Genomic DNA, 27,937 nt, shown 5'->3' on the forward strand with positions numbered 1-27,937 from the left:
TGAGTTGTTATAAGTGTCGGAGTCGTGTCGTTCGATTGTACCGAAGGAAAATCGACGTGGATAGGATTTCCTTCTAAATACGCTGCTTTGAGGCGATCTATGCTGATGCTATCGTTTGTTCCGTTCTTATCGACTACACAGTACTTAGATTCACGTTGAAGAACTTTGAAAGGTCCTTCGTATGCTGATTCGAAGGGTCGTCGATGCGAGTCTCGACGAATGAAAACGTGTGTACTATATCGTAAGTCAGGTTGAACGAAAACATCAGTTGATTGAGGTCGAGTGGAAGCAGGTTTAACTGAACGCATTGCGTTTGTAAGCCTGTTCGTGTAGGAGGTTAGATCCATGTTCATTGAAGAGGATGAAGGATCCACGAATTCTCCTGGAAGTCGAAGTGTCGTTCCATAAACGAGTTGAGCCGCAGTGTATCCAATGTCAGCTTTCGCTGCATTGCGAATACCTAGTAAGACAAGTGGAAGAGCGTCGGTCCACTGTGAAACGTTGGCAGCTGATAGTGAAGCTTTTAGTTGTCGGTGAAAACGTTCTACCAACCCGTTTGCTTGTGGGCGGTAGGCCGTCGTTCAGAAGCGAGTGATTCCTAATAGTGTGGTCAGACAACGGAAAAGTCCAGATTCAAACTGACGTCCGTGGTCTGTAGTGATGGTTGAAGGGCAGCCGAGGTTTGCTACCCATCGTTCGACGAAGGCGCGAGCCACTGTTTCAGCAGTGATGTCCTTAATAGGTACTGCTTCTGGCCATCGAGTGAAACGGTCTACGCAGGTTAAGAGGTAAGAGTATCCATTTGAATCTGGCAAAGGTCCTACCAAATCCAGATGAACATGGTCGAAACGAGCATCGGGAGTTTTAAATGAGCCTAAGGGACATTTATTGTGTCTGATAACCTTAGATTTTTGGCAGTTTACACAGGAGCGTGCCCACTCCCTCACGTCTTTATTCATTCCAGGCCAGCAAAAACGTTCTGCTATAAGCTTGATGGTTGCACGAACACCTGGATGAGAAAGTTTGTGCAACGTATTGAAGACGTTGCGTCGATAACGTTTCGGCACGATTGGGCGATCCCTACCTGTAGATGTGTCACACATTAAGGTTTCCTTACCTGTTCCATCTGTTTGATTCTTAGCTTGTGTTGTAGACGATAACTCGTGCTGAAGATCAGTGTCTTCTTTTTGATGCTGGGCGAGTTTAAGAAGGTCGATTCCTTGGAAACTGTCCGAGGAAGTTATGCGAGACAAGGCGTCTGCAACTACATTGTTTGCTCCAGAGATGTGTTGGATGCCTGAAGTAAACTGCGAAATGTAGTCCAGTTGTCGAGACTCACGAGGTGAGTACCTGTCTGAAGAAGCTCTTAACGAGAAAGTAAGAGGTTTATGGTCAGTAAAAAGGGTGAATTCACGGCCTTCGATATAGTGTTGGAAATGCCGTACAGCACAATACATAGCTAGGAGTTCCCTACCGAATGTGCTGTACCTCGATTCGGTGTCTAGCAACCGTCTAGAGAAAAATGCCAAAGGTTGCCAGGAGTTGTTAACCCATTGTTGTAAGACTCCTCCGATTGTTGAATCGGATGCGTCTACTGCGATGCTAATGGGTGCTTGAGTGCCCTGATGAGCAAGCATTATTGCTTTAGCGATAAGTTTCTTAATTGTGGAGAATGCTTTTCGTGCAGTGTCGTCCAGATTGATGGATTTCGCATTTCCACGAAGTTGATCGGTAAGAGGCTTCATAAGCGATGCGCATTTCGATATGAAACGTTAATGGAAACTTACCAGGCCGTTAAACGTGCGTAATTGCTTGACGATGGTCGGTTCTGGGTAATCCAGAATGGCCGCCACTTTGGTTCTAAGGGGTCGAATCCCTTGAGCATCGATAGTGTGTCATAGGAAGTCTAATGAGTCAGCTTTGATTTGGCATTTCTGGACGTTTACAGTAATGCCATGTTTTTGCAGTCAATCGTAAACAAGATCCAGATGCCTGAGATGCGATTGTCTGTCCGGACGTGCGATTAGGCAGTCGTCAACATACGCATGTACGAAGTTGAGACCTCGAAAAACGTCGTCTATGAACCTTTGGAATGTTTGAGTAGCGTTTCTTAGACCGAAGGGCATTCGCAAAAATTCATAGAGTCAAAGGGGAGTAATTATAGCTGTTTTCGGAATGTCGTCAGTGGACGTGGGTATTTGGTTATACGCTTTAACCAAGTCGATTTTCGAAAAGACAGTTGTACCTTTCAAGGTAGCTGTCAAATCGTGAATGTGAAGCAACGGGTAACGATCGGGAATGGTTTTCGCATTCAATCGCCGATAGTCACCAGTTGGACGCCAATCGTTGCTGTCCTTTTTAGGGACCATGTGCAACGGAGATGCATATGGGCTATTTGACGGTCGTATGATTCCTAAGTCTATAGTGTGGTCAAATTCGTTTTTGGCCAACCTTAGCTTTTTGGGTCTAGTCGTCGTGCTTTAGAGAATACAGGTGGTCCCGTAGTCGTGATGTGATGTGTAACGTTGCTGGTTGCACACAGTAGTTTCGCTTGCGTTTGTTGTATCCCAGGATACTTATCGAGTAGTGGTTGATAAAGTGGATCTATCGTATGCTTAATTGTGACCGGGGATAATCTGCAACCAGAAAAAGAAGTTAAGCAAACGGATAATTTAGTGCTTCCGTCTACTAGCCTCCATTTGCGCGTGTCGATGATTAGATTACGGTGTTGTAGAAGGTCCATACCAATGATTGGCATAGAAACATCTGCAACAACGAAAATCCATTGAATGGGTTTGCGTAAACCCACGTTCAGGTAAACGTACCTTTTGCCATACGTAGCGATAGGTTTTCCGTTTGCCGCCTGTAAGTTTGAAGACAATCCGTGAAGTCGGTCGTCAGAATCCTCTGGGAGAATGCTAACTTCTGCGCCAATGTCGACGAGGTAACGAACTCTCGTTGTCAAATCTGTGACGTATAGCAGACGGCTGTGTTCGCCGTTAACGCGTGCTGGCTTGGAAGTTTCCCGAGTTGTTTTTCGAGTCGGCTGGTTTTGAGTTGGGAAAATTGCAGGGATTTCTGCAATTTCTGGAAGACTTTCCATACTGGTTATGATACCAGCACCAGTCCGGGTTATCCGTCTCTCCTGGTCTAGAGACAGATCGCTTACTTCAAATGCTTCTACGTGGGGTGTGTGATCACTTGCGGTCGTTACGAAAATTAAGATAACGCGTAAGTGTATGAGTCGTTTGAGGCTTTTATTTGACTGAAAATACCTCGATAGTAGATGTTTTCGTAATTTCTAAGATACGATCAACAGACGCAGCCAGTTCGTCTAAGGCGTTGTTCTGAAACGAGACCAGAACCGCTTGCACCTGTTGGGGAAGTTTGAACAAGAAAAGTTGTTTGAATAGACCTTAGTCGAAAGTTCTTGGGCCTATAACCTCTCTCATCCGTCGCAACATGTCCGTCGCAGAACCGTGTTGCAGGTCGATATTGTTGAAGAGTTGATCTAACCTTTGTCGATCGGTTAGGTTTCCTCGTTTAAGAATCGAATGCTTTAAGGTTTCGTAAGGTTCAGAAACATCACTAGTAAACATACTGGGTGTTACGTACCTGTTAAATTCGCTCGGTAGTGCCTTGACTACTGCGAGGAATTGTGCACGTGTGTTGATCGCGCCGTGCTCGTGGAAGTCAGCTTCCGCGTAGCAGAACCAGGCTTCGATATTGTCGGGCCAGAAGAGCATGAGTTGGAACGAGGATGAGGACATAGTCTTAATCTTAAATACCTTAGGAGTGTGTTCGATCATAGGGGAATATTAAGTACGAGAATACGAGTGAAGAATATATAGATATCCTGAAACGCGGGGAAAAAATATATCACAATCTATAAAATAAAGCAATGACATATAGAATCCCAAAGTGGAACAGACTCACAGTTTACGATTTGGTGAACTAGATCACGTTAGGCTCATCGATGATAATAGCACAGGTATTCAGTGTTTGACAACGCTTTTACCAGTAACACCTTCTAATATAATTCGTACCCATCAAGAGAAATCAAAAGACAGAGTCGAGGAGATCGGGAGAGTGTATTTGGCGATGACCAATATATAGGAATTGTCTGATCTAGTCTGGCTAGCGATTGCAGTAGATATTGAGCACGGCGCTCCCACTCGTGATCCGGTGCGGATGCATGACCGAGCGCCTTCAGTTAGGTGAGTCTGTAGAATTATGGTCTACTATGATATTAGTACTGCTCTAATAATAGACCTAATCCTAAATTTGTAGATTTGTCGTGATATAACTGCCTAATCTATAAGATCCTACGTGAAAGTCACACCATCGACTACACCAACTCACTGTATCGCATCAATTACCAATACATGATGTAGAACAAGGTTAGGCTAGAGAAAGAACAATATATTTAATATGAATAGAAGATATAAGGTAACATTCAGCAGAGACCACGTCTGCATGGCCGAGCCATGCCACTCGATCAACTCCAGACCATTCAATTCCTTCTTCGCGCCTTCTCCATTGTTAGGTATTTATCCGCGTTAAATATTGAATATCTATTTTCTGAGTAGTCTCGTGTTCAGCTTTGTGGATTGTGCGGTTATTGTTCAATGCCACTACACTACTCTCCCACCAGAATCAACGTGATGTTGGTTCGATACCGAATTGGATGGGATCGTCGTGCGCCGAAGGTTACCAAGACTAGCAAGGATCCTCCGTGTATTGATAAGCTGAAAGATAAATCAAAAAGACGGCAGCATCTGGTCGGGAAATACATGTAATAATCTTAAAATATCTGCTTTCATGATTAACACGCTTAAAATGAAAAGTTGGGTGAAGATTATTTGAACTATAAAGAGTGGCATAACAATAATAATAATAATAATAAAACGATGCGTGTTAATAGCCGTTGGTTAATAACTTAACGTATAGGTAGTAAGTATTTTGTGTTTAGAAATATTAAAGTGATGAATATTGTAGAAATGTTAATATTGGTACTAGTTTTGGTTTAAATTATGAAGTCAGATAACGATTATGCCGGTAAGTTGTCCATAAGAGTTGAATTCCAATTGCATCTGTATTAGTAGGCTAACTGAAGGAACAAAAGTATACCGTGGGGAAGAATTCCAACTAGTGTTCCAGTTAGTTTGATACGGTTTATTTAGTTACGGGGAGATTTTCTCAACCTCATTTTTACTTGACCGTGATAGAATTTAGTAATACTACTAATACACATGAATGGTTATCAAAACAAAATTTAAATACATGAGTGATAATTATATGGATTTTGGACAGACAGCTAGGAAAAATCGTTAAACATGAGTGTGTTCGTAAGAGACATGCTCTAGACTCAATGTTCTGATCTGCGATAGACTATTTATTTATATTTATACTTGCCGGCTGATGGGCATACAAGTTAGTTGCACGTATGTGGGCAGAATACGATTTAAATGAGATATGGTGATTATAAGTTACTGAAATCAGTTAAGCCTGTGTCACATTACTAAGTGATGTGGTGCTGTAAGATGTACTCGACCAAATACGTTTTTACAAGATGATTAACCGTGAGTGATGCTCATGTGATTATCAGGGAGTACATAAGTTGTAACCAAGGGGAGTACACTCCCAACTCATGTCTATGATAATGGCTTGAACCTTAGTCAGTGTTGGGGTAAATTCGACATTAATGTTTTCAGTTTGCAGGAGATTTGCTCGACTGCTTATACTGATTATTTGCATGCATGATTGTGTCGCTAAACCATCAATTAGACTGACAAGGTTTTGAGATATTTACTGAATGAACAACTGAGAGAGAAACATACTGTAATCATCTGTGATGGATGAAGAAAAAAGAAAAACAACACTAGTGATAATTGTAAATCAATTTGCTGACCGATTTTGTTAATAGTTTCATTAATTTTATCAATCATATTACGTGATTGTCAAGTCATGACAATGCTTTATGACGATATCCTGAAACTATTACGTTTAACTAGTTATAGTGTTGATTGAGGATTAGTCAGTAGAAAAATAGGTATTGTTGCTTTAGGTGACTCGAAATTATCAGAAATTTATAACGTTAAAGAATCCGAGACGCCTAATTTAATTATAAATGTTAATTCAGAAAGATTCGTTTAGTGTTAATTCTAGTAGGCTACGGAGTTTTGATTTTAAACGTTTGTTTAGCTAACAGCTACCTAGGGATTTAGTTATTTTACTAGTGCAGTTGATAGTACCTAAATTTTTAATCTTATTATCTAGACTATGTTCGCATTTTAGGCTGCTAATATGATAAACCAATCCATAAACCCAAATACGATTAGCAACAACGACTATGATGGGTTTATTGATAAATGTTAAAGGTGATTCAGATGATTCCTAAATTTAGGAGACATGAAGATATAGTGTAACGTATGTGCGGGCCAGGCTAACAAGCAGGTTGTTGACGTATATGACAATTTAAAAATAATGAACATGACCAGAAAATAATTTTAAAGTTTAGACTGCTTGTGAAACTTCAGGCAGGAATATGATGCGTTATAAACCTTCCATAAGAAGTTACTGCATTTAGCTTAGTGACACTTACAAATATATGGCAAAAGCAACTGAAAAACATATACATCTTAGGTACAAAAAAAATCATCCAGTAAAATAGTTGAACTCGCCTTGATTATTTTTGAAAATTAGATTATTCAGTGGACGACATATATAACGCCATTCGTGAGTAGTATTGATCCAAAAGCATCCAGAATAAAACATGCAGTATGGCAATTAATTCCAGGGTGCTTGATGCTGTTGAGGTTTTTGCCACTCGCTCGGATCAGAACAATCGAATGAACCCATATAATTGTGTGGTTGTCATTGAACGAACCATCTAAAAATGACCTTATGATTGCAGAAAACTTATAGCTGGAACTCACCGTATGTTTTTGGAGAAGTGTCATCCTTGTTGTTTGGCAATGGAACTCGAGAATATGTAATTAGGCAGGCAGTGGTCGGAAGAAAAGATATTACAGGATAGTGCATAGTTTAAAACAGGATGAGGTGTTAAGCGAAGGAACACTAAGAATTAGATCCAGATAACTATTCAATCCTTGATTGCATTGTTAGTCAATGTATATTTACGCTATTTACAGGTCATATTTGCTAGAGCTTGATGTTTGAACAAGTCTATGTCGCTGAAGCAGGTAAATGCTATTAAAGCTTGTTAACGAACCATCAAAGCTAATTAGTTGATATAGATGATCAACTTTTATTATCGATTGAGCTAGTAACTTATGTGAACTAATAGATATAACATTACGATAATATATGTGACCATTAATCAAAGGACTATTAGAATACTGGGTTTACAAAAATAAAAACCGATTGAGAAGGTTAAGGTGGAAATAAAGATTAACAATAATAGGTTGCGCTTCTTTAGTTGGGCTCACCAATGTAGAATTATGGTCTACTATGATATTAGTACTGCTCTAATAATAGACCTAATCCTAAATTTGTAGATTTGTCGTGATATAACTGCCTAATCTATAAGATCCTACGTGAAAGTCACACCATCGACTACACCAACTCACTGTATCGCATCAATTACCAATACATGATGTAGAACAAGGTTAGGCTAGAGAAAGAACAATATATTTAATATGAATAGAAGATATAAGGTAACATTCAGCAGAGACCACGTCTGCATGGCCGAGCCATGCCACTCGATCAACTCCAGACCATTCAATTCCTTCTTCGCGCCTTCTCCATTGTTAGGTATTTATCCGCGTTAAATATTGAATATCTATTTTCTGAGTAGTCTCGTGTTCAGCTTTGTGGATTGTGCGGTTATTGTTCAATGCCACTACAAGTCCACTAAAACTAATCTGGTCATCATCCAATATTGAAAACTTACGGAGCAATTTATTTTGCGGATTTATTTATCGCTTGAAACTCAAGGTAAATCACAACTACATAAATTGCTTGCTAAAAAAACATGTAATTTTGTTATTTATCTATTCCACATTCCTGACTAAATTCATTACTGTTTTTTATATTTAGAATGCAACAGGCGTGAGCCTTCACAGATCCTAAGAACTGTTTCACCCTTAGAACTATGGCCCAATGAAACTGTTTACGAGAGACCCAACTAACAGCAGATTATAAAAAGGATGGTGGACGTCTATTTTGGTCTAACAACTACTTCCAGTACTTTTTGAGTTACTTATTTTACCCTTTCGTTTGGAAAAAAACAACAAAGACTGCAGCTTAACATTACCAATGCAACTTTTAAACAGGGACCCCGGTTAAACCTATGTTTGATATTCGATTCTTGATGAAAGTTCCTGAATAAATTTCTAAATCTAATGCTACTTAGTTTTGTCTACTTAATCGTTGCAAGGAAGTTGTGATACACGAGCCTCTCAGCACCTAGTTCATATGTAGCAAATTCAAGTGATTTAGCACATATTTTCGTCATTTTCTTGGAAAACCTACAGACTCGGGTCCTCTCATAACTTATTCTCACCACCATGAGTTGTCACGGCAGCTGATGGATGGACACGCGTTACACATCCTAACCGTACCTGCGTCTAATCTCATAGCTCCTTATTCAAATGCCATATGATAAGCAAGCAATGCCCCTACCCGCACTAATGGAACACTAGTAACTCAAAGGCACCCTGTATGGTACTTTACATTGGTCTACGCACTCGCTTAGCTCTTTAGTGAGAATATTACTACAGTCCCGCTTAAAATCCCATGAATCCCCCTATCTCCATCAAAACAAATAAGTCTGTATTTGCTGCATATAGCAAATTTATTTTTCAGAAGTAAGATATAACAGTTAGAATTGGAGTAAAATGGCAGTATACAGCAGATGTACATGGTACATATCTTCATCGGTTAACTGAAATGGAGAATACGGATATTAGCTTAACAGGTTTATTCAGAGCGACTAATATCTACTTTGAACTTACTGCGTGAGAGAGTTATACTGGAACTACGATTAATGTATGAATCTAGTCTCCCAGGGCGTACGAAGCACCCAAACTGGAAGACAGTTGTCCAAAAATAATTCGAATATGGAGGTGAAAATTTGCAGGTATCCTTCATCGTAAGGGTGAACATATTAGGTAACGGTTGACATCATACCGTAAAAAAACACAAATTTGTGAGTGGTGAAATATGATCTATGAAAAAGTGAGCTTAATAACAGTCAATTACCTCTTGACTCCCTGATCATGACTCTTCGGCTTCCTTTTATGACCAAAATTACACACTGATAGTACATTTCCGGCTTTTTAATGCTAAGCTTGCTTTAACGCACGGTGTAATGAGTGCAACCCCTCTATTACTGCTATATGGCATATTTTTCATAACAAACCCTTTGCAAAAGAATGGTAGTGTAGACCACCAACGTAGATGATCTATGTCGAAAATGATTGGAGCCCTACTCGAGTTAGACGTGAATGGTGTGACAAACTAGTTAACGTCGAAGTCACACCTTGTGGTCAGCACGTTACGTGGACTACCCCCATTGACGTATCAAGGTACTATAGATGCTTTGAAGACTGTACAACACAAAGGACGTTATTACAGAAATATATTAAAGTAGATACAAGCGAAAGTAAAACCACTGCCTCATGGGCCAGTCCATGGCATACGACTAACTGATGCGCGTTGGTTGTCCCTGACCTTGACGAAGATCGATGATTTGATTGATATTCAATGACCCAACTGCCGGATGATTTGGCTAGGGCTTAGTGACATTTCGCTGGCCCTACAGTAGCATCTGTGACTTCATCTATGGTTTTCGGAAGTCTGAGTCCTTTCGAAAACAATACTGATATCTCCTACTGCTGGGCACTCAATATTAGTTTGACTCGTTTGTGGGATAGTGTTGTGCATAGTACTGAAGAAAATTGAAAACCGAAGATTGTCTCCTCTCGTTTTGCCGATAAAATCATAAAGGGCAGTTAGGAACAAACATGCGGACAGTCAGTCTCAAGCCGCAGCAACAATTATTTTAGCTAAAAAACGATCTCCGGCTTTGGGTATCTAGAAAACAAGTCAAAACAAAACCGATTACCATTTTAAAACATAAGACTAGCCAGCTCGGCTGAAGAAATACATTGACTCCAGTAGCAGCAGCCAAAACCCAGAAAACAAAGCAAAACTGGGAAACATTTTGCTCCAACATTTAGAGTATCACATTGACTTCAGCATTTTAGCACACTGAAACATTAAATTCTGTAGCTACACAAAACAAATAGCGGAAAAATCACAGAACAAAGAAAGCCGGCCGCCAATGCATGCTAAGATGGCGGAATAATAATTCCCGCTTTATTCTGATTGGTCGCTAAGCTGACTGTCACGTTTACGAAATTAAGTTGCGTTTAATAGCAGCCGTTTAGCCAGACTAAGTCTGATAACGTCTAACTTTCAAGCAACGAAAGCGGTGCCATCGTAATGATGCATGATATAGGATGAATCGACGTGACTAAAATTTATGGACGACCTTTGAACGAATCGTAAGTGACCCTGATAAATATTAGTCAATCAGCAAACAGTAAGTATAGAGTAAAAATATATTGTACAAAAGCAAAGATTTAAAGTGGATACACTTGTTATACGTGGTAAAAAACTCGTCAAGGTTAGAAAGAGGTTTAGAGGTTCTAAAATCGTAATGCATGCAGTAGAGGAAGTCATTCATATGGCTACAGAATAGTCGGCCTCTGCAGCCATGATAAATTCTCAAAAAACTCTTTCAGCCTCGACCACATAGCTTCAATATAGTTTATGTGCAATCCGATTGTTGAGTATACAAAATGTCACTTGTGGATAACGAGACGATACACATTACCAAGCTTATGTAGGAGTCTGTACGCTCTCCAAACATCCCTATATATTGTAGTACCTGGCTACAGCCAGTGTTACTGGTGCTTTTATTATCCAGTTCTCGATAATTGTCATAATTTGCCTTAGTTGAGAATTATATATGGGGTTTTCATCACGAACTGACATCAGATATAATGCCAGAAATGTGTTTAGCCAAATGGATGGAAGGCTTTCGCGTTAAAATCCGAGATCTGTTAACTTATACCTGGTTGATTCGTTCACAAATTATAGTCTCGCTGTTTTATTTGTTGTAGCCACTCAATCATCACGTTTTGTATGAAATTCCATGTGAACTGATCGGACTTTAGTATTGTATAGCGTTTACTTGCAATCAGGAGCGATCTGAAGCACAACACAACAGTCAGGACCGGTAAATGCCACTGAATTAAGAACACGACCTACTGACACAACAGAAATATATTTAAACTTGAAAGACGCTGTTCGAGTGCAAAAAAAGAAGCTTATTACAAAATGGTTTTATTCATTGTTCTGTTGGTTCAGCTCGCGTAAGGCTTGTTCCTCTTCTCCTAGCACGTTTACTCTTTGTTGCCCTGTAATAAGGAAAACAAACTCACATTAGTAACTTCACATGTAATTATTTTTAATATCGCTACACTACCCCCCCTCTCCATGAAGCACTGTCCTCAGTGCCTGGTGCTAGACATGAGTATGCTACCCCTCCTTCTGGTGGCACTTCATAATGGCTGACCGCAGCCGAGAGGTTGACAAACGAGGTATCAAAGTGCACCGCTATTCTGTCTGCATTTAACTGGTTGTAGTGTGCTGTCATAACATCGTCTTGGGGCCGTTGGAGGTTACGTAGGACGAATGCAGTAGGAGACCGAGTAACACAACTTTATAAGGTCCTTGCCAAGGTTGATGGGACTTGCTTCATGTCCCTGGTGACCAGAGGGCGGTGCAGTCAAACACGATTTCCGGGTTTATACACGGGCCCGTTCACCCTGCGGTCGTACACATCTTTTTGGTGTTTGCTAGCATTTTGTAGGTTGATCTTAACTAAGCGATATGCGTCGGCTAGACGGCTGAGGTTACGGACGTATAATACATGATCCTGAGCCTCGCATGGTAACAACGGTATTTATAGCTCAACAGGTAGGCGCAATTTATGTCCAAAGAGTAAGGTCGCGGGTGAAAATCCCGTGGATTCGTACGCTGATGCGCGGAAGGCTAAGAGACATTAGGGTATCACATCATCCCAACATTCTGTCGACGGCTTACTGATAAACGATTGTAGGAGGGTTTTGATGGTCCTGTTTTTCCTTTCCAATAAGCCGTTACCTTCTGGGTGGTATGCGGTAGTGTGCGTTTTGCGGATTCCCAATAATCGGCATACCTGGGCGACGAGATGGCTGTCGAAAGCTGCACCTTGGTCAGAATGGAGCGAGAGTGGAGCGCCGTACCGGGATACCCAATGGTCATTAAAAGCCCGAGAGACTGTGAGGGCATCTTGTTGTGGTATAGGAACGGCTTCACACCACTTGCTAGAATAATGTACCATCACCAGTATATAGAGGTTTCCGTTCTTTGTCGTTGTGAGTGGCCCCATAATATCGGTACCAACTCGCTGATGTGGACCATCTATCGTCATTGGAACTAAGGGTGCACGGGGTAATTGTCGGGGTGACTTAATGGCATAGCACGTGCTACAACTTTTGCAGAGTTCCGCTACGTCTTCATGGATGGATGGCCACCAAAACCTCTGGTAGATCGCATGTTTAGTCTTCCGTTTTCCCAAGTGACCAAGTTCTCGGTGCACCTGCTCCATAATATTCTGAACTTGTACACGTGGCACTATCGAAAGTGGCTGTTTTGATTCACTGACTATAAATAACGTGTCTCCATGCAATCTCAAACTGCTCAACTTGGCACAAAGACGGCGCGTCGCCAAGGTATGATCCTTCAACTCTGCCATAGATGGTTTATTGTTTTCATGTTGTTGCCTTTAGTAAATGGATCGCAGATCAGGGTCTGCTGCTTGAAGACGACCAGTCGATCTCATAGGATGTGCTAAGGACAGCACTAGTGGTACTATGAGAATAAGGTATACGAGACAGAGAATAGGCGTTTGTGTGTTGGCTTCTGGGTCGGTATTCGCAAGTAGAATTGAACTGCCGCAGTTCCTCTTGCCATGCTTGGTAGCCATCATAGATAAATTATGTGATGCAAGTGAGTGACGTGCTCTCTGCTCTTCATGTTCATTATAACTAATTACCACGTTAGTCCTTTACGATGAGTTCAATTAAAGTCACTGAGAGAGCTCGTAGACGTAGGGTAACTGTTAGTTTGTCAAGTGTCCTTGGTTGTCATAGGTCGACTAACAACAGACGGTGGAATAAAATGCGAACAGCCTTCATGAAAAAACAACTTGTTCTCGTTTAGTCAGTTTGCTATTGAAAGCGCGATCAAAGGTAACTGACTTTGACAGTGGTGTATGTTAAATTGATATAAAAGAGAAATTAATTGTAATGAGAATCTTTCAACCGTAACACCATCTACTACCTACAGAAACGAAAGGCTTCTAGATAATAATGGTATGTATATAAAGTGAATAAGCTAATATATTTCTTATAGCATGTAAAGACGTTAATTTGTGCTCTCGGAATTCCGTAAATCGTAAAATTGTGGTCCAGGTCGGTATTATAACACTTATATTTACTACTACAATAATGGACTTAATCGAAAATTGTAGATTTGTCATGAAGTAACTATCTAATCTACAAGATCTTACATTGAAGTCGCAACATCATCTATACCTACTCGTCCTTTCATGAAAGTAGGTAGTTGCCGCTGAAGGATACACTCGAATTTAGAAGAGAATAATATACTTAATATGAAAAGCAAATAGTTAGGCAGTAGTGGCCACATCTGCATGTCTGAGCCATGCCCAAAACCTTTAGAATGTGACTACAACTCTTCTTGGAAGAATTAGTCAACTGTTTGCTGCCTAGATCCTGTGTTTAAATAGATTGAGTGTTTTCTTGGTTACGGAGAAAGGCTAAAATTATCATGCCTACCTTTCGAGGCCGGATAGTTAGCTGTGCCAAAACATATCATTCAGATATCGTTGTGACGTTTTTTGTTCTTTACACTTCATGATTCACAAGATTATTTTGATTCTCAATAGCCTAACAGGTGTGACGAAAAGAAGTAATCCATAGAATATTTTCAACGTTCAACTTATTTTTCAACAAATACTTTTTTAAACATGTGCTTACTTCCTTACTGAAATGGGAAATTTTAACTAAGTGTTGAGAAAGTGTTTTTGATTTTCAGTGCACTTGCAATTAAGTATACATACCTTAGTAATAATACACAACCTTTTTTCTTTTGCAGATCTTTTCAAATTACAATGAAAATGCATAACGATTGATGCTCAAACTTTTGTCATGTTTATGATGCGCTTTTCATTTTCAATAAATATATTTGAGCATATACCATTTTTCACGTGGATTACACATTTGGTGTGGTGTGTTGTAGGATTATGGGCGAACATAGGAGACATTTGAAGTTATGCTAATGGTGTAGCAAAAGGAGATAATTCAGCCTATATTTAGGCGAAAAATAGACAATTAAGCGACATTTGAGAGACAGAGTGACAAAAAGGGGAAAATCCGTATTATTTCTCCGGACAAGCAAAAGAGCAGGCATATTAGCGCGTCCCCTCATTATTTCCCCTTTATTTCCCAACGCATTTTCCCTTTTCTTTCCCCTTTTATTCGCCTTTATATCCTCTTTATTGGTTGTTTGGGGTACATAAGTTTATAGGACTTCTGTGGTTGATAATTATCTTACAGTATACGCACACTAAGTACGTCATGTCAGTATGTAAAAAGAACAATAATGGCCCAAATCTAAAGTATTTTTTCGCCAGATATGTTTGTATTTATCGATATAAACGCAGAGAACCAGAATCGGATGCTTGTTTTCAAGATGTAAATGATGATAGTTATTGATATTCTCTCGAATAAAATACACCTAACTCACCACCACAACCTAGATAAAGAAGACGACGGCGGTCATCTACGTATACTTTATTCCAAATGAATTTATCATTCAGGTCGAAATACTGCCGCTTCCAATCTGAATTTTGGGTCCGTGAAATAAATGGTGAGCTAGAAGTCACCTCTTGCACAACCGCCTCTGCTTAGAAGGGTATATTTCTGTAGATGCTTGGAGACGATAGTTGTTGTTAAGTGAACGGTTATATTTAAGACCCCTTACATGGAGTATTACTCCCACTCGTAGCATACGACATCTGGTTTATTGGAAGTTCCACAAAAAACTTAACAGGGACGACATCGCCAAAATGCGATCACAATTGTACCCAGGTTGTTAAACTCACATTCTAATTAGTTTAGTTCAGACACTAAAACCATCAACGAGATTTTACAGCACGTTCAGCCAAACATTGAAGTAAAGATATTCAATGAAAATGGGAATATATCCATGATATGCTTCAGTTGCAGAGAGAAAACATTTATTTACCACACGTTTCCAGAGGTAGTATGTATTGATTCGGCTTATCAGACCAACAAAGTTGGGAAAATAACGAATAATAAGAGATTTATTTTAAAAATTTCTGCTGTCCCAGCTAGTGGCTACTGATAGTCTTGGGCGAAGGCACACTGTTACGTTTGCTCTTTGCAGGCAAGAACGGTGTGAAGTTGTTTTAAGATTACTCGAATAATTAAGACATAATATGCGGTACTTATGATACACGCGCTTTCGTTATGGATTTCGCGGTACAGTCTACGCACAATTATGCCGACATAATGCTGTGTCTTTTCCATGTTTTAAGAGAATGTTTCAGGAAGGCAAGTGTTAACTGTACAAATCAAGGGCTGCAGTTCAGAAATCCCGATGTTCGCAAATTCTTGGAACATCTCGTAATAGTCAGGCCATCTGAAATGTGAGCTTCTGTTTTCACAACTCATTATATTCAGCTTTGCTCAGAAGTACGAACACTTGAAAGCCCATTCTCACGGGCATATGATTATATAGGAGAAAACTGAATTGCTCGGAAGTCAGTGTGGGCTCGCTGTTACTAGCGGCATGTACTAAGCCTGGGCAACAACACAAACAATCGTGTCGAAAGTGCTCATAAACGCTTAAAAGAATGTCTCAGAAGAGGCTTTTTTTTATTGACGTTCTGAAAAATCTGGGGCAAGACAGACACTGTCTTACGTTTGCGTCCATTTGATGTTATAAAGGATCTTTAAAGTTTTCCAAAGATTAGGTACGAATTATAGTTAAATGTATAATTAATTCCAGGTTCCAAGGACATTACAAACTCTTTTAAATGAGCTCACAGCTTTTGCAAATAAATTGTAGCTGTAATTTATAAACATGTAAAGAAAATGAGACACGAATTTGTAGCAGGAGAATACATCCGCCGCTACAACAAGGGCATGGTGTATTTTGTTGATATTTCACGTGCTTGATGTGCTTGCGGGCGCTTAATGACTACTTGCCGCCACGTGGTCACAATTTGTATACACATTCCAAAGACCTAATTTGTGAAGGTGTTTTTTGTCTCTATGAGCATTATAGATTTATTTCAACATAGCTGTTAGCGGACAAGGAACTACATAATGGAACTGGTTCTCCGTGCGTTGGACAACAGATCTGCCAAAGAACTCCACTAATAACTACCATGCAAATCATGTTCTTTGTAAACCTCTGACCGGTAAACTTATCCGTTCATGTATCGAAGTATTGAAAAATATATATGCACAAGTTATGACCACCTGAGCAATGAATTTTCAAGGAATTTGAGATACCATGTACCGCAAAATGGAAAAACTCTTTCTCACTTAGTTTTGAAGTCAGAAAATAAACGTTCAGATCTAATTATAATCGATTTAGACTTTGGGCTATGCACAAAGTAGAAATAAAAAGGGTTGCTCCAAAAATGTGTCGCGATACCACAGTGTCATTGTCCACATGTAGCTCGTTCAGTTTTCTTGTGGATTCTGCTGCTATTTTTTATGAAGATAAACAAAAATGAGTGTAGTGGGGACTTTGTTTGTCTTCATCCTGTTTAGATGGAAAGATCTATTTTTGCGAACTAGAATTAAATAAAAATTCCAAATAAAAAACTACAGCTTGGAGAATGGTGTTACAATCGTGACCACAGTTAGTTAATTGAACTGCACTTATTATACCTCTGAGACTATCCTATAAAAAGCCTACTTAATGCTGAAAACACAACTTTTGCAATGAAATTGGGCTGAACGGGCTTCCGTGTATACATCACTCGTTTACACTTCAGAAACAAAAAAACAAGAAAATTGATCATTGATAAGCAAGTATATTTGATCAAACAATTGCGCTCAAGAATATTTGTCCGTTAGTCCTTCTATTCAGAGGAGAAGAGGCATTTTATGCAAAGCTGTTCGGTGATCTCAAGTCGATACATGTACAAACAATGAAATGTCACTGAGGCCTAGAAAAATCATCCGGCATTTGAGTCACTGAATTTTGAACAGACCATCGGTCCCTGTCAAGGTCAAAGACAACCAACGGGCATCAGTTCATCGTGCGCCATGGACTAGTCCATGTGTTGGTATTCGTGCTTTCGCTTGTACCTACTTTAACTAATATATTTCTGTAAAAACGTCTCTTGTGTTGTGCGGTCTTCAAAGCATTCATAGTGCGTTGATACGGCGAAGAGGTAATCAACGTTGAGTGCTGACCTCGAGCTGTGTCTTCGACGTTTGCTCTTGGTCACACCATTACCGTCTAATTCCAATAGGCCAAATTATTCGACAGGGATCACCAACGTTTATGATCTACGGAGATTTTGCTTATATTGCATGTACAAGTATTTTTTTAGTTTTAGAAAACAACAATATGCCATGATTGATCATTTAATCTATCATGGTGTGCACTGGTGTCTAATTCTCATCAATGTGGTACTTTAAGCATATTACAGAGCTCAATTTGGTAAATTCTTTGAACATGGCTACCGAAACTCGGTCAGAGCATAGAAGGTGACGAAGTATTTCCATCGAAATGTGGTGTTTATTTGGCCTTTGCATAATATAATGATTTTATGGTACTTGATTGCCGGTTGATTTCGAGTTCAGTACGTTTATCTATGCTCGCCTAGTTCTTCTTTGTCTAAATTGCGCTATGCCTGAATGACCGTAGTCTTCTGTCTCCGAACAGTGCCGTTTGTTTTTTCTCAGGCAAGCCTTATTGGCCTATAGTTTGTCTTTTGGGTTTATAGGCCTGATTATCTATAGTCAGCTATCTTAATTAACATGTCTTTTCAAATGAAAAGATTATTACGGCATCTCTTTACTTTAGTCTACTTGGTTGTCATGTAAATCTACTTCTTTTTATGTCCAAAACAACAGACATACACAGCATACTGATAGCTGTATAATGATTCGAATAGTTCTAATTATCACTAGTTCAGCATTACTCACCAACATACTAAAAGAGCATGGTTTAATACATTGAAGCCCTGTTTTGTGGCCAGAACCAAATAAAAAAAAGCTAAAATAACATTACTTTATGAGACACAAGAAGGAGACTCAAACTCTGGACAAGTATTGAATTAAAATACCAGTTAACTAGATTTTGCCCATATTTGAAGTTTATTATTAATATCTCACCCTCAAGTCTGCTTTAAAAACAACTTCAGCTAAAATGAAGCTTGTAGTTGCAATAAATTCCTCCTTTTTGAAAGTAATTCGAAGAAAACTATATTGTTTTTATTACGTGAAGGTGAAAATCCGATTAAAATCGGTCTAGAAGCAAAACGAAAACTTCATCAGGCATAAAATACAATGTGAATAAAATCTAAAGATCTAAATATAGGATATAAAAATTTGATTCATTCGGAACGCCCTTCCGTTGGAATACTCATTCTACCGTTCACCTTGAAAGACGATCTCGATCAAACAACATTGAAAGACGCAGCACGAACTGTAAGACAGTTAATGTATGGCCAGAAATCTCAACTAAGCAATTACCGAGCCATCTGAAGATTATAGAATAGAATTCATAATTTTTCACATCGGCTCCTCATCCTACTGAATAAACAAAGAAAGCTTGATGTTGTTTCGATCAAAATTACAGAATATTTTCGTAAAATATGGGAATCATACTTTAAATGCATCGTTCTCAGATCTTTCATTAATTGTCCTTTATATCATCTGATTTTTCCTATTCACACTTCCTTTCCATTTCTTTTTCTATTTTCTTCAGTTTTATCTACTTAGCCTTCTACTGATACGTATTCCACTTCCAATTAGTGCTATATACTACTTATGTTGGCAAAAATAAGTAGGATATATCATACTCCGACTATCGATTGGTTCATCTATAATGCTATTACGACCGGAAGCATTTTAATTGCCAAATGAATCATCGATTGATGAACAAAGGTGCTTACTGCCCCACAAGCCCCTTCAAACTACTCAGAAGACTAAGGTAAAAAGCAAAATAAGTCTATATTGTACTCTGTTCAATCACGACCCATTACGCAAACAACGTGCTTATAATGTCTGACCACAAAACAACACAGTGAACTACCATATAGACAGGACTTGGTTATTAATGAAACAAGGCAGAAAACCGAGAAATAATTTAGTTAATCTGGTATAATGAGACAGACGACAACAAATTTCAAACCAACTAATAGCTTCTAAGTAAAAGAACAGAAAAGTACAACAGTACAACCAAATATCTGTTACACAAAGGAAATATGAATGGTAAACCTTCGTTTGATAGCTCCAAAAGTTATACTCTCACTCTGTTCTCACCAATATACTATTGGGTGTTCCAAACAAATGACTTATATCACATCCAGTGATGCTGGAATGAAACTAATGAGTTCTTTATGACCGAGCGTTTGAGCTTTGTAAGCTGCAGAGATATAAAACGCTGAGACACATGAACCAACATAACGTCAGCCGTGATGCGAAATCAGTGAACAAAGTTCCCGAAAACATACTAAAACTTTAATTTTGAACCCCATGGTTTCTCCGAATTAGATTTGAACCTTTTTTCAACAAATTGAGCTGCTTTCTTGAAGATAAGTTCAATATATCCATTAACTGAATTAACATTGGGTTGAATCATCGTTGAACCTATTGGAACAAAATATACCAGGAAATGCGACCAAAGAGAGTAGGCACATCTCACCAATTTTTAACTCACAAATCTCTTCTATAATCAGTTGCATTACCAAACAGACATATTTCTTGAATATGCAGCCTAACAGAAGTGTAAACATTTTAAATGAACGATCAGTGAAACACAGTTGAATGGTATCCGATGAATTATGTTTTTCACACCACGATCTTTGTAGCAAAGGTATTGAAAGTCCATTGGATCATTCATCAAAATCACCAGCTGATCAATGGTGGCTATAAATGAGAAACAGATGAACTACATGGAATAGGCATGTGCAACAAAATGACATTACATTTTTATCCCTCATTTGGATTTTAACTTAAGTAAACTATCCACGACGACATTCCCAGTTCTACAAAAGGAACAAAATATACCGGGAATCAGGCTAGGTGGAGCTGGAGGTTCATTGGACAACCCGGTTCAAAAGTCTCCTTGATGATTTTCTTTCCGAAAGTGGATTATGTCACCTATTGAATATCAATGTATTCAATAATGATTTATACAAACAAGGTCCGTCATCCATTTAATTGCATGAAAGGCAAAATAAAACCTTTAAATCTTTTCACGTTTATTTTATTTCTATTTATCTTAATATATGAAGTCTGCTTATGTTCGTGTTCATCATTATTACCGTTATTAATATCATTATTAGTTCCCCGACACGTTAGATATTCTTTTTATCTGTTCTTATCCTTCTAACCATATTTAACTCCAGATTGTCCTTTGAAATCAATTTTGACTTTCATAGCATCATTCTTAATTATTATTGCACAAATATTTATACTAATATCCGGTTTCACTCTGTATACTATTACATAAATCTAAATGTATTCATCCGAGTGCTTTAAAGTATTTTTATTTTATTTTTTCAATTGCTGGTTTCCTTCTGAGGTTGATATTCATTACACAATTATTATTCTTATCATGGATGAAACTTTTCACTAGGTGTTCACTTCTTTTCTCTCTTCTTTCCCTCTAAATAAATATCCTTAAAATTACGAAGTTTGTAATTAAGACAATAACTTGTGTTACACTTAAATTAACTTCTCAGACCCGTTTTATCTTCACTATGCATATATGACTCATACATATTGATATTTCGTTATCCTTTTCACTTAATTGAGACTTTCATAGCATCACTTCAAACTATAACTGCACAAACATTTATTCTAGCGTCATATCTTACTGCGATAAGTTATTTTTTCTAAATTATTTTTTGTTACTAATTTGACAATATATACATAGTCGTTTGTTCTTGTTTTATGTTCATAAACGCGCCAATTAAACTGTTTGCGTATTTCACGTCTCCTTTATTTCTATTCCCTTATTTTCTCCATTTCCTTTTTTAAACTCAATTCAATATTCTTCTCAATTACAAAGACCCCATTTATTATTATTAATATTCTACTATTATTATTCTCAATTTTTTTTTTAATATGGCAAGTATAATGCTAACATTATTGAAAATTGTGTATCATTGCATTTTTTGAAGAAACCCGAAATGGTTTCTTCACAACACTTATGTACCCATAAGATGTTTGTGAATAATAATAATAATAATAATAATAATAATAATAATAATAATAATAATAATAATAATAATAATGTAACACTCACGCAACTATGGTTATAATAACCTAATATGGCTTTTGAATTTCGAGACTATTGTAGTTAATAGTTAACCTAATTATATTGTTCAAGTAACCCCCAACCGCCTGAGTTTAAGTGAAATGTCGTGGATTTATTCAGCATAACAAGTTAGCAAAAGTTACTGTACATCGAATGAGACTTCATAGCCCCATGTGATGGAACTGCCACATACTGATCGACCCACATTGATCATCTACTACGTAGGCGGAGTTCAGTATACCATCCAACGTCTAGCAATTAGTTTTCTTTGGTATGATTGCACTTCACTTGACAGATAATTGCTTGGGGGTGAGTTACAGAACAGTGAAAAAAATACTCCTCAACAGACGTCAGGGCAATGTGCATGCTCCACAGAAATTTAATTTTTTGAGACAAACGAGCATGTCTGGCTGTAGAAAATGAACTAAATGTAAGCGTAACAGAAAGAAAACATCACAAATCCATCCACAGCATTCCGTTGAACAGTAATGTCATTTATTTGTTTCTACTCCCTGTCTTATATTTTACCCTTTATTCAGGTATCGTCTTAACCACCTATTATGTTCTTCAATCTTTGTCGGGGATTTTGTTATTTATCTTGGTTATTTATTTTCTGTTGTATGTTACCGGACTACTGACAATGAGGTCGCGTTTGACCGAACTCAAGTTCTAGGTGTGTTTCAGTGTATGGCTATTAACCTTTGACTAACTGCTTGGAAAAGTTTTTGGTACCCTTGCGGACACATATCTTGTCCCGTCTTGTTGAAAATATTTTTATTGTTTCCCAGATATCGAACTCTTGTTTATTATCTATTCCTTTTGTTGTTCAGCACGCCAATTAGTGTTAGAAAACCTTTGATCGTAAATCACAGGCTGAACTGTTTGAGGTATTTTGTACTTTTGATATAATTTGTTCCCTTTCTCAGACTACAAAACGTTCAAACTGAGCACAAAGTTTGTGTTTTGATATGAGTCACTCAAAAACGCTTCGCACGCCATACAGAAGGGCGTGGTCTGACCTTCTTGAATAAACTTTGGCTCGTTAGTTTTGCTTTCCAGCCGGTCCTTACAGTATTACTAGCCGAGATATATGTACTAAAGAACTCCAATATACAAGCCTGTTTATCTCGAACAGTTTACGTTTTTTGCGATATAAAATACTCTCTCGTTAATTGATTACCAATTGTTTCAGTGGTTAAGATCATTAGTCATTTGAGACTAGAATACCATGGAAAACCTGAAAGCACTGGACGGTCGTTCCGTTCTATTGTGGGACTCAGCAGTCCGAATCCACGAACCCGTCTCGCGTGATTTGAATCCAGTTCCTAACAGTCTCGCACGCGAACACCTAACCACTAGACCACTGAGCACGCGAGGCTGATTCGGATGTTAGATAAAAACAGGACATATACACGAACTAGTGAGTCACATTTGCTTTTGTTCAGGGATTACTATTATACATAAACGCTTTTACCGTGGTGTTCAGGTAGTGGTCACTTTTAGCTTTGTTGGGAAGTTTTGAACCGCGGTGGGACTACCAGTAAGCCACATCTGTCCGCACTGTTTATGTGCACGCCTATTATTCATCTTCAGATGTATGTTGGTGTCATTTTCATTACGATGTCTTTCATACGGCCAACTAAGCAGCGAACTCTTAGCATGTTGTCAATTTTCCAAGTGACGGCGGTGAGTAAATGTCTCGCTTATTATGATCAAGTTAACTCAACTGTCCGAGATTAAAGGCTAAATAAGAAACCCCCAAGAATAATATGCTTCAACTATTGATATCCAAGCAAATAAATATTAAGTGAATAAATGAGACTCAGTGATTGATCCTAGACTAACTTCAGAAGACACGTTATTTGTGAAAATCATGCTTCTAAACAGAGCATAACTAACTCATCGAACCAACAGAAATTGAGAAATGAGGAGAATGTGCTATAAATTCCTGGAGACGTGGTATTATCTCATGGTTTGTATCAGTCTGTTATAATAGTTTCACAATGAAAAAATCGTATTTTTTTCAGTTTGGGGTTGTGGATATAGTTGAATTTTATTATACTCATGAACCGGCCAGTGTTAGACCACCATGGAAAACCGACAAGCACTGGATGAACGTGTCGTTCCAGTGTGGGACTGTTTAACAGTACGCACACACAACCCTTCATCCGAGACTTAAACGTAAAAACTTCACGTTCGACCTCCAGTCCACTGAGCCGGCATCCAACAGTGTTAATCTTTAACTCCAACCAATCCACGATGTTGATCGACTAACCCGGTGAAACTCTATTTTATGGACGACCTTTGAACGTATTTTAAAGTGACCTTGAGAGCATTAGTCAGTCAGAAGAGTTAGTATAAAGCAAAAATATATTATAAAAAACTTATGAATTACAGCGGATATTCTTCTTTTACATGATTTAAAAACTTTTTAAGGTTAGATAAAGGTTCAGATGTCCTGAAATCATAGTGCATAGGGTTAGGGTTAAGGTGCACAAACCCAAGTCTGTGGAGGCATCTATACGCTTTCCAATCATCGGTATATATCGTACTGCCAGGCTGCACGTACTGTAACATCTGCAAAAGCCGCAGCCAATGTTACTGGTGACTTTATAATCCAATTTGCAACAATTATCATGATTTGCCTTAGTCTGAGTCGTGATCGAGCAAAGAAAGTGCCAGTTCGAGCAGATTTTTTCCTCCAACATATAGAACAACGAAACACAATCTCGTCACGGTAGTCTGCACATCGTGCTGCAGTCACAGATACAGGAACTTCTTAAGTCTCATCTGTTGTAGTCGCTCAATAATCACCTCTTCTCTAAAATCTGCTGTAAAATGATCGAATGTGAGCATCTCGCATTGAACTTAGCGCCGTGACCTTGAAATTTCTCAAACGCTTCTGATTGACTCGTCCATAAATTAGAGTCCACCACTAACCCCATTGCCTCAGGCGGGCAACTGTTTCACATTCTACATAACTTCTCAGGGTACTGAGATCCCGCACACAGGACAGCGGATGCACACTGCTGACGAGTCCCATATCTGGAGGAAACAGCCATCCAATGCTTACAGGTGTCGATGGTGGTCAAACGCAGGTCGGTCCATGATTTCAACGGAATCCGATTGTACATAATTAGAGATCATTAAACCTTCCCATGTTTTAGTACATTTGATAGTGCGGGTAATATCCATCTTACTCCATCATTCTTCCAATCCGATAACCACTTATTTTGAATAGTAAGCATTAAATTATTTTGCGTTTCTAATCAACGGACACTTCAGTAGTTTGAACTCGATACATTATCTGAATTTTAACCGTTGAATAGGTAATAACCTCAAACTACTCCCTCGTAAACTAGATTTGCCACCAAATATTAATATAAAAGCTTAGGTGTTGTACTATATTTAGACATTTACTTTAAGACGATTTATCACTTTAATTACGAAAACAATTGAACTACAAAGATTCAAGTACATAGTGGATTGTTATTGAACTAGGTCAGATGAATAATGAAAACATGAGGGAATAGTGTTGTCATATTAATGTCACAGTGACTACAACGGAGTTCGGATCTACAGTACTTGTGAAATTACGAAGTTTGTACGTTTGGTGTCAGAAATTAAAACCCATTGAAGTATTGAAATGTTCGCTCACTAAATTACTGGTCACATAATTGTGTAAAACCCGGAAATATCGTGTCAATATGAAGCCAATAAAAACTGAATAGTAGTTGCAATATGGGAGGTTAGATTAATACGTGACTGATATTATAAGATTTAGAAACTGAACTTATTCAGTATATCTGTACCAACAATAGAACTTAAGTCACGCACTACTGAGTTCGATCATTCAAGAGACGGTAATAGCCAATAACTTCTATACAATGACGCAACAAACGTTCAGAACGTTGCAGAAGATACCCAGGAGAGATGCTATAAGAAAAAATGTAAGGATAGATAAAAATCATGGTACCCGAGTAGGGTATGTCAATTCAGGTCACTTCAAATGTGAACAACCAACAAGCAAACGACGACCATTTAAAAAATGCACCTACCAATGAATAATAACAAACGACACAAAAACAAACAGAGGACATGTTTCAAGATCAACCTCACAAAGCAGAGGCAATCAATTCATAAAGTAATAACCAAAGTACGGCAGTCCAATATGGCGAGCGCCATAAAAAACGAAGTAAAATAAAATGGTTATCAAAAGATAATTAGGATTCAAAATTTTTAGAAGATATATTGAAAATAACTGCAATCTGTCTCAAGAGTGAAAATCGATATACAATTACAGATAATAACAAAAGAAAAAATATATAATATAAGTAGCTATACATAGGAAAAACAGATATGAAAGGATTTTCACAATATTTCCAAGTGAGCATACAAAAACAGATCCTGCAGAAATGACCTTCCGAACTGATGGTTATGCCGTATGGTCTGCACTCACTCTGAAAGTTATTCAAACGATCAGAATATACGGCCAGTGAAACGCCACTGAGCTCTGGCCAAACCGTTCGTCAGGCGACAAGTCACTGGTCTTCAGAGTCTTTCGAACATAGTCGAGGTCAAGGATAACTAAATCGGATGCCTCAATCTACTGGCCCATGCGACAGTGTTTCCGTCTTGTACCCGTGCGATATTTTCATACTAATACATTTCTTCAGAAATTTCATGTTTGTTCTACACGGAGAGCACAGAAACCACAGTACCTGGATACCACAAAAGAGTATCGCACGCTAGGTATTAACCATGAGGTGTGACTTCGACGCAAGCTACCAGGTCACGCTCAATCTCGTGCAATTCGAGTAGACTCCGATCTTTGATAAAGATCATCTAAAAGAGGTACTGAGGTGATACTAGACGAATGTTTCTCACTAACAGTATAGTCAAGTATTCTTCTTCAACAGAAAATAATCAAACGCGAAATTTTAAAATTTAAAGCAAAAATTATCAACACTCTCAGATTATGAGAAAAAGGCGGACAGTCAGAAAATGTTCTAATCAACACAAATGAGCATTTTAATATTGTCAACTTATTCAAGCTTATTATTGATTAATACCTATAGTCCAGAGAATTACAAGGGCCATATAAAAGACAATTCCATCTAATCATCACGCACACAAATGGCTAGTCGTCAATAAAGTTTAGATCAGTCGAGTAAAATTGGAGTAATTTTTAGTGTATACAAAAATCCAAGGTGTATGTCTTTGTACCTATAATAATTACGCATATTTTCTAAGTCCGTAAATAAGTCAACGCAATAAATATATTTTGAGTAATAAAAAAAATAATTAAACAAATACTTTCATCTAAAATATACCTAGCCAAATGGATACTCTCATTATAAAATCAATACTGAAATCAAAAAATCAGAAATAAACTAAAATTCTCTACAAGGAAGACAATAAGGGAAATTATGACTGACGAATACAAACAACAATCTAATCTAATTCATCAATAAACGATAAAAGTGACTCAGGTAAATAAATGATCAAAGTGAAATCGCAATTTGAGATAACGGAGGAAATTTCTGGTCAACGGAGGTTAATTTTTGTGTTGTATTTCCTGAACTGAGTGGTGGTTTGCCATTTTCATTGTAAACAGCATTATCAGATACAAACTTCAGATAGAAAGGAACTATTTAAAATTCTCTACATACATGAATGACAGATTGTTTTATCTACAACAAACTTCATTGGCTGTCGGTGATACCTGTGTTGTTATTGTCCACACAATTGCTTTTAGGTCCAAAAAGTAGGACAAGACAAGTGTCAACAATAGCCAACCAAATTTAAGATTGACACAATAATTTGTTAGCTACACACGGATAATTTCGAATCAGTCACTTCTAGCTGACATTAATGCTGACAATGTCTGTGAAGAATATGCAAGCTATGAGAATAAACTCTTCAACTCAGAAAAGATAGCTCTACCAAAGTAATAATAAACTCCTAGCTATAAAGTAAGTGTGCAATGAAATTGTTAAAAACTAAAGTGTTATGAATGAATCGGATGTGATGATAAACAGCTGAGTAAATCTTGTGGTTTTAATTCATTTTGACAAATTCGATGAACTCCAATAAATAGAGGAAAATGGCCAGTACGATGTCTTGCAGTCAATATTTTATATATCTTGAAGAAAATGAAATAAAAAAGAATAAAAAACAACATTACTAGATAGTTCAGGTAACGAAAGAAAATATATTATTCAACATGAGTATGAGGATG

General features: G+C 38.1%; 1 protein-coding gene across 4 annotated transcripts in view; it reads right to left on the bottom strand.

The window, feature by feature from the left end:
- Positions 1-19,499: 19,499 nt before the first annotated feature.
- Positions 19,500-27,937, bottom strand: part of GPD1 (glycerol-3-phosphate dehydrogenase) — a 45,980-nt gene continuing 37,542 nt past the window's right edge. For 3 of the 4 annotated variants that reach the window (XM_051210434.1, XM_051210433.1, XM_051210432.1), the window contains one exon: positions 26,958-27,841. In XM_051210434.1, the coding sequence (XP_051070422.1) occupies positions 27,707-27,841 (135 nt within the window). In that variant the 3' untranslated portion in view covers positions 26,958-27,706. Of the gene's footprint in view, positions 20,301-21,684; positions 27,842-27,937 lie in introns of those variants that run through there. The other variant, XM_051210429.1, reaches the window with a different exon arrangement.

Source organism: Schistosoma haematobium, chromosome ZW (genome assembly GCF_000699445.3).
Source record: "Schistosoma haematobium chromosome ZW, whole genome shotgun sequence".
Lineage (NCBI taxonomy): Eukaryota > Metazoa > Platyhelminthes > Trematoda > Strigeidida > Schistosomatidae > Schistosoma > Schistosoma haematobium.